General features: G+C 30.1%; 1 protein-coding gene across 1 annotated transcript; it reads left to right on the forward strand.

Moving 5' to 3' along the window:
• The first annotated feature begins 2,575 nt into the window (after positions 1-2,575).
• LOC100166181 (coiled-coil domain-containing protein 93) lies at positions 2,576-7,957 on the forward strand. Its single transcript, XM_029490686.1, has 13 exons — positions 2,576-2,816; positions 2,888-3,000; positions 3,101-3,214; positions 3,288-3,382; positions 3,453-3,564; positions 3,868-4,014; positions 5,008-5,157; positions 5,232-5,389; positions 5,469-5,582; positions 7,082-7,293; positions 7,380-7,500; positions 7,573-7,657; positions 7,726-7,957. The coding sequence occupies exons 2-13, from the start codon at positions 2,920-2,922 to the stop codon at positions 7,885-7,887; spliced, it is 1,551 nt and encodes a 516-aa protein (XP_029346546.1). The 5' UTR covers positions 2,576-2,816; positions 2,888-2,919; the 3' UTR covers positions 7,888-7,957.
• Positions 7,958-8,481: the final 524 nt, after the last annotated feature.

Consider the following 8,481-nt stretch of genomic DNA (forward strand, 5'->3'; position numbering starts at 1 on the left):
TTTTCGTCGTTCATCTGCGTGGAGTTGAGCGCATCCTCCGCCTCTCCACTTCGCACCACTACCTCTGCCTGACGTGCGAATCATGAAACAAAAGCACAGCCAAATCGTCGAAAGTCGCTTCCTGGTCGAAATTGTCTATTCTGACTGTAAGTATAGTCTCGTTTACATATTTTCTCCGTACCTACTCGAGGTTGTTGATAATTTTGTCAATCATGTCCATAATAATGATAGTTTCGCTTTGGGGGGTAGTTTCGTTATTATATGACTCGGCCATTTTCGCTGCAGGTGTATATTAGTGCTCGTAGGTAATCAGAATTATTGCAAATGAGCCGATTCTGAGTTTCGTCCTAGACTGTCACAGATAATTTAAAACACAACATCGTTTATTAGTTATTACTATTATTACTTGAGCTAGCGAGTACGCCATCATATAATATTAATCGGCTACCATCGGCTGGAGTTCGGGCCTGTTTATTTTTTCAAGCATCAAAATGTATTATTATTACTATTATAGCCATTTATAGGTATACCAACTATATAGTCTACTATATAGTTCAGGGATGGCAAATAAATGGCACCCGAAAGACTTTCATAGTTTCATATGTCTATACATATTTATAAACCTTGCAAGCGACAGCATATTAACCAGACATAAAAAATCTTTCAAGAAATATTAAGTAAAATGTTTCTAACAATCAATAAAAGTTGGTTTTTAGGGTTCTGTATACAGTAAAACGGGACCCTATTACTAATAGGCTCAGCTGTCCGTCTGTCCGTCCGTCCGTCCGTCTGTCACCAGGCTGTATCTCATGAATCATGAAAGTTAGAAAGTTGAAATTTTCACAGATTATGTATTTCTGTTGCCACTATAACAATTAACAACAAATACTGAAACTTCTGGAATATATAATATAAGAAGTGTTGCCGACATGTTTATAGCCGGTTATGGTACGAAACCCTTCGTAAGCGAGCCCGACTCGCATTTGGCCGGTTTTTCCTTAATTTGTAAGTTGTTTTTCTCGTAGATTTTGAAAACTATTGGGAATTTTAAATGTTGACCTCCCCAATGCACCAACAATATTCACTTTCTCATCAAACAAGATACTGAACTTGAAAATCGAAGCTTTATTTCGACTACTTATCGTGTAAACAGACACAAAAAAAATCACACATTGTAAAATCAATACAGTCATCAAAATCACAAAAATGTCCAAATTATTTCTAGTTAGAAATTCTTAAAAATGTTTTTATATACATATATAATAGGTATCTAAGATTTGAAATTTTTATACAAGATTCCCCTTAAGTTTTTCTACATTCAACATAAAAATAAACTTACTGAAAGTCAAATTAATTTTTTACAAGTGTTTTAAATTAGATATTGTATATTTTTACATAAATTAACAAATTCTCGTAACAACGATTTTCTTATTTTGTTGTTATTGAATTTATTATTGCACATCTGTTGGATGTAAAATTAAAGGTACCATTACTCCAATTTCAAGTTCATACGATTTGTGTTTTTTAAAAGTTGCGATCAGTCAGTTTGTGAGTGAGTGGTTTTTGAATGTATAAAATAACTAATAAGCACGATTTAAGATTTATATCTTTAATCGTGATAATAAGCTATACAAACAAACATTTGGTTTCAAGATACAGTTTCATTTAATCGGGGCCATATTGACATAAATATATTTAATAGATACATAGCAAAGCGTTTAGTTAACAAAACTAAATGCTTAATTTGCATTGAAGGCTTAAAGAACTTAAATACGTCATCAGTAGGTCAAGAGGCTGCTTTAGTTCAAGCAAAAGTAAAGGATACCTTACACATCCAGATCACAGTTTGTTTATAATTCTAAGATATCTGGAAACTTGTTTTGAAAAACATGCTAACTCAAATGATGTGTTTGAACTTACTTATAATGAGTTAAAGAATTCTTTAATAATAAGTTTGAGCTTAAATTTTCTTGTTCAATGCATAAAGTTGAGGTGTTAACTAACATTTTTTCTTATTATATTACAATGAGAATGAGACAGTACACTTATCTAGAAAATCTAAAAAACCTAAAAAAAAATAAAACTAAAAAAAGTTGTCTAAATTAGTTAAATGTTAAAATTCTTGTTTATACCTATTTTTTTTTTTTAATAGTATTTATGTTTATACAGTTAATCATCCTTATTCCTTATATTACTTATGTTTTGAATCCAATATTATTATGTACTTTTCACATATTGCTTGTTAATTGGCATATAAATATATAATGAATACTTATAACCACAGTAGATTATAGTCTATAATCTACCGTGTTTATAACTTATAAGCGTTAAAATATGTTTTACATTTATTAGAAAGGGCATACTATACTATTTACTGTTTATTTTTATTAATAATATGAAATATGAATTTAATATTTATGAAATTATTATCGTCATTTATAAAATTATTAAAATTGCTTAGATAAAACATTTATTATATGGAATATTTCCGCTTGGAGCGCCACACATTAATTATTGCAATAGTCATTTCGTATTTCACCTTATCAGTAGTCGATGTGCAACCTGTATATCTTAAATCGTGGTAATGCTTACTATAATCTTATCTATGTGTTTACTTAATCAATGGTATTACTCTATGAGCTCTTAAAGCTCTTAAAGCTCATAGACTACTAGAGTAGTAGAGTAATATTGCAGAATAAATTAAAATAATATTAATCTACAGCACAGTAAGGGAACGGAAGCTGTCTTCAATCTTCATGTTCACACTTCCACAGTTCAGACAGTTCAGTAGTTCACTCTTCACAGACAGCCTGTCAGTAAGGGAACCTACAGAAACAAAATAATTGTTGGTATATTTGTTTGAATGTTACCACCTTCTTGTCGGTAGGAGGCTGGATATTTTATAGAAAAATCTATACAATGTCTCTTAGGGAAGTGTTTAAGCCTAAAAGCTTGAAGATCTCTACCACCTTTATCGACGCAGATGGGAGAGAAAAACAGGTACATATTAATGCACATAGATTTATTCTATTGAATAAAATAATCTTATTTCGTATGATAGGTATCTTATCATTTTTGATATTGTCGATTTCATTTTCAGATCGAAACTAGAGAAGACGAAGAACAGTCACAGAAACTACAAGAAATTGTAGATCTGTTAATTGCAGCTGGATATTTTCGTGCTAGAATTAAAGGCTTATCTCCATTTGACAAGGTTAGAACGATATTTATTTTTTCTACCAAAATAATTACTTATCTTAGTATATTCATTAAATACATGTGCACAGATTATTGGAGGTCTTACGTGGTGCATAGATAATTGTAATGTTGACTTGGACATTAATCTACATTTCGATGAATCTTTAGTCATCGGTCAAAAGATGTAAGTTTTCGCATTATTTAAATTTAGATTTGTAAATACTATTTAAAAATATATAAATTATTATTATTAGAGCACTCACAGAAAAAATTGTGTCCGTCCTACCTACAATGAAGTGTCCTTACCAGATTGAGCCGCATCAAATTCAGGGCCTTGATTATATCCATGTATTTCCTGTTGTTCAAGTAATTGCTATTGACTATTGAAGAATCAATATTAAGGTATTATTATACTACCATGTTCATCTGTGTAAACCAATCGGTTTACACATTATTGCAATATACCAAATAGAAAATATTCAACAACTTCATTGTGGGGTCAGGTGTATTGATGATTAGTAGTAAAATTGTTTTATATAAACAATATTATTTAATTTGGTGAATAACAAGAAACTTCTGAACGCAGTGATAGTGTAATAGTACCTTTATTAAAAATTTTATTGCAATCATATTCTAATTCGTGTAATGTTTACAAAAATTGATTTTCAGTGGTTAGTGAAGCGTTCCATAGAAAAGAGAAAAGAAAGAGGTGAATTCTTGATGCTCTATGCTGCTAATCAATTTGATAAGTTAATTTGTTTTAAAAATGTCTTGGAAAGTGAACCTAAATATAAGGAAAGATGTAACCATCTTAAAGTAAGTAATATAAAATATAATACAATATTGTGATTTAACTGATGACTTGAAGTAGTGTCACTAATTGGCTCCCTTTATTTACGTCATCCAGCTTTTTCATTGTAACCCTAAACATATGTATAATGTATATTGGAATTTTTTATTTCAACCATGGGTCAATTAAATTTTTTAAAGGTCATGATGTTATAATTATGACACATGTTTTATACTTTGATGTGAACCTAAAATGTCTCTATTGGCCAATTTCTATATGGCTTCTCTAATCTCTCACAAACAACATTTTTTGTTTTATTTTACAGATTTTACAGATTGTACATTTTCTTATTGGTTAATTTTTAAAACAAAACACAAAACATAAAAAATCTTATGAACTTGAAATAGTAAATTTATTATTGTAAATTCGTAAAATAGAAAAACATTTATAATAATACCACTTAAAAGATTATTAGCACAATATTTGTTCTCTCTCTCTCTCAGACACATGCATAACATAAATAAAATGCTTTCACTTAAAAAAGTTTTTATTATTTTTTATTTTTATCATAAACACATTCAACATCGTCCGTAATTTCAGAAACAGAGTAAAAAATAAATGCTAAAACCACCTATGCCTTTAAATTGAGAGGTCATTGTTAATGGCCTATCTAAGTTTCAGAGTTTTTTTAAAAAAATCCGATTTAATTATAGAGTATATAAACCTTTACGATTTTCAACGCGCCAATGTGTCACTGGCCTGTTGGAATTAAATCTGTTTAATCGATATGTCATACCCTCAAATGTATTAGTCTCTATCATTTTTGTAATGGGTGATTTTACTTTAAGATTACTTTAAAAACATAATATAAAGAATGATTCTGCGTAAATGCGTTTTGTCTATGTTTTGCGGGTGGGCCAGAGAGAGAGAAAACAAACAATACCCTGACATCCTCTTAACCTTTATTATCTAAACAAAAACCCAATTAAAAGTATGCCTAATATGTATATTTATTTCAGAAATGTTTGACGGGCAATAGGACAAATAAATCCTTTCACAAGGAAGAGCAGAGAATAATGGAATGTATTGACGATATATCTGAACCTGAAGACATGGAAAGTTGTGAATGGTTTATTAAAAAGCCTTTTTATGCCAATGACTTTATTGAGGTAATTAATGTTTGCATGTATAATATATTCATTTTTGTATTAATAATTATCACTATTGTTTTATTACTATTTAGACTGTGATGACAGATGAAGAAAAAATTGCCAAGTTAAAAGAAGAAAATCAAAAACTAGCTGAAGAGTTAACACAATCTCAAGAAGAAACAGTTAAAATTGAGAGTAAAATAGAAAAAATAACTTTGCAGAATAACAACATGGGGGACGATAGAAAACGGTAATAATTATAGAAACATTTGTGGTAGATAAAAATATAAACTGAACCCTAAATTTTTAATCATTACTTTTTTTTACAGGGAACATGAAAAAATTAAAATTCTTCTAACCGAGTATGAAAAAGTGAAGGAAACCGAAGAAACATTTCAAAAAGAGTGTGAAATAAAAATGGAAGAGTACCAGCAAAAAATAAAGTACACTAAATTTATATATATTATATACACAATATATTAAGAGGACGCTACCCATGTATTAAATATAAATTTTGTTTTCTCCGTCTTATACACATACAAATTAGTAAATGTTCATTCACTATAGTGCGGTCAACAAAATTTTGCGGGTGATTCTAGCGCCACAAGTGGTGATTTTTGGTAGGGCTATATAGTTTTAGATAGCCCTATCGAAAAACGCCACTTGTGGCGCTAGAATCACCTGCCTAATTTCGCTGGCCGCACTAGTTTTATTAGTGTGCTGTTAGTTTTGATATTAGAGTGAATTGATCTATTATAAAACTTTTAGATAAGAACATTATCTTTGCTAAAGAGGATGTCAGCACACTATTTGTTTTCTCTATCTAACCCATGCACAATATAGCAAATTTTAAGTTCACAATATTGATTATAATCATAATAATTTCTAAAATTAGAGTCAAATGAACTCTTATAAAATTTAAAGGTAAGATTATTATTCAGGGCACCTTATAGAATTATTTTAATTTTAAAGCTTGTTATGAGTATTTTAAGATGTACAAACAATTTACAATAATTATAAAATACTCATAGCTCGGTTTAAAATTAAAATACAATTATAATTCTATAAGGTGCCCTGAACACTAATATAATATACCTATTTACTGTAATTGATTATAATCATTATTGTGAATGAACAATTTGGTATGTTGCTTGTGGGCTAGAGAAAAAACAAATACAAATTTTAATTTTCAAGCTAGATATTTAATTTGTCGTTCATAAAATGGTCGCATCTAATTGTTTGACATTTGAGTTATTTTTTATTTTATTTTATAATACAACACAATTGACAAATTTACAGTTTATACATTTAAATATTTAATATAATACATTGCTTAAAACATTTTAAGTATTATTAAAGCAAGAAAGAAGGGTCTCAATATGCTAAATACATGCAGCTGTATAGTGGCTCATTTTAACCAAAATTAGTTGAGAAAGTTGGTAGTGAAAATAAAATAAGGTGATGTGAGATCTAAGCTGGAACATCAAAAGAGATTTGGAATAATAAGTAAGGTTAATACATTTTTCCTCTTTGTAGTAATTTAGCCAAAAAAGATTTGCAGCTTGCCTACAGTTAGCTAATGTGTCAAGTTTAGGTAATTATATAGGTGATATTATACTCCGTCCCACGAGAGAAGTAGACCAGGCAACGACTAAAACTCGGTTTTTTCCGCGTATTCCCACCACTTTACCAGCCCGAGCGCCACCGATTAAGCGCCGTCGCCGACAACAAGACTCGCCTGTTGGCTGCGAGTGTGTAATATACAATGTGTGTGTCGACTGTCACATAGTGGGGGAATTTGGGTCCACGGAACGGCCGCTTAGTCTACATTCGCTAAACGATCTACTTCGGAGTATAGATGCGTCTAATTCATTGTCAATTAATTGTGTACATACTATGTATAATTTGCTTCTTTTGTTATCATACAACCATTTTATGTTAGGGAAGCTAGAGCATTGCTTGAAGAGCCAGTAGAAGATGATACGGAACTTAAAGAAGAATTAGACAATATTAGAAACATGGTGGAAGCGGCTAGAACGAAACTGAGTAAAAAAGCTAGAGCTGTGGGGCTAATGAAACGAAAACTCGATCAAATACCCGACAGAGCTGAATTGGCCCAATACCAAAGACGATTTGTTGAGCTGTCCAATGAAGGTATACTCTTACATGTATTGTTTTGTACTTGTTGATATTTTACTTATATATTTGGTGTCTTATTCTTACATTTTATATTAATTTAGTATCGGCCAGGTATCGAGAGACAAAACGACATTACGCTCTCTACAATACTCTTAGTGATGTCCAAATGTACTTGAATAAAGAGCTATCACTATTGAGTTCAATTCTGGACGCTTATCCAGAGTATGTAGTCAATCAATCGTGTTGTAGAATATTTTTTATTTCTTATATTTTAATAAACCTATTAAATTGTAGAGCAGAAAAGTCACCAGAGTCAAAAGAACAGTTTTTGAGGCAGTTAGAAAACATAGATGTTAGCGTAAAACAAACTTTAGACAGGGTAAGTCTTGGGGACTCATTTTGTTTGATGCTTGGTTTGGTAATGATGACTACATGATGGGTTCGTAGGTAGAAAGTAAAAGAAACAAAGAGCAAAGCATTAAGACTAATCTAAACAACCAGTTGTCTACTTGTATGTCAGCGCACCGACAATATTTAGCTGCCGTAAAAGAGCTTGAGACTGAAGTACAAAAAAATCTCCAACTTCAAGAGCAGATTGATCAACTTTAAAATATTAAAAAGTCAATTAAAAGGCAATCTTTAATAGTTAATACCTATTTAAGTAGTAAATTGTATTTAAATTATTATTTATTTTTATTTATATTATATTATATTTTAACAATTAAAACAATAAAAATTTTTAAAATTGTTAATAAATATTATTTTATGTATAACATAAAATGGGTGCAGTCGTTCTGGTGTACAGTAGGTTAGTCTACTGTAATGAATGGTACAAAAAAATTGTAAACGAAAAACGATTCTGAACAAAGATGATTTGTAAACCTATAATATTACTAAATACTAAGTATTTCATGTTATGATTGTGATTAAAAGTAATTTATTTTACTATTAGTACGACTAATTCCTAACAGGAAGTTAAAATCATTTTTGTTAAAAAAATTACATTTGAAAATGTCATTGTGAGTATAAAATATCTTTATTAATATACATACTCTAAAAATTTCATATATCCATGAATAATTTTTTAAGCTGATGACATCATAATTAAAACTTAGGCTGATCTCAAAAATCAGAGCATTTTTATTTTCCATGTTGTTACAGACCATGGGTTAAATACAGGGCCGGCGCCACGGACTAAGATAG

Source organism: Acyrthosiphon pisum, chromosome A2, assembly GCF_005508785.2.
Source record: "Acyrthosiphon pisum isolate AL4f chromosome A2, pea_aphid_22Mar2018_4r6ur, whole genome shotgun sequence".
In the NCBI taxonomy this organism is placed as follows: Eukaryota; Metazoa; Arthropoda; class Insecta; order Hemiptera; family Aphididae; genus Acyrthosiphon; species Acyrthosiphon pisum.

Bases quoted from the DNA above. Each gene is read 5' to 3' on its own strand.
- LOC100166181 (XM_029490686.1), top strand. From the start codon at position 2,920: ATGTCTCTTAGGGAAGTGTTTAAGCCTAAAAGCTTGAAGATCTCTACC. The intron at 4,015-5,007 runs GTAAGTAATATA...TATTTATTTCAG, and splicing joins AAAGATGTAACCATCTTAAA to AAATGTTTGACGGGCAATAG. The intron at 5,158-5,231 runs GTAATTAATGTT...ATTACTATTTAG, and splicing joins ATGCCAATGACTTTATTGAG to ACTGTGATGACAGATGAAGA.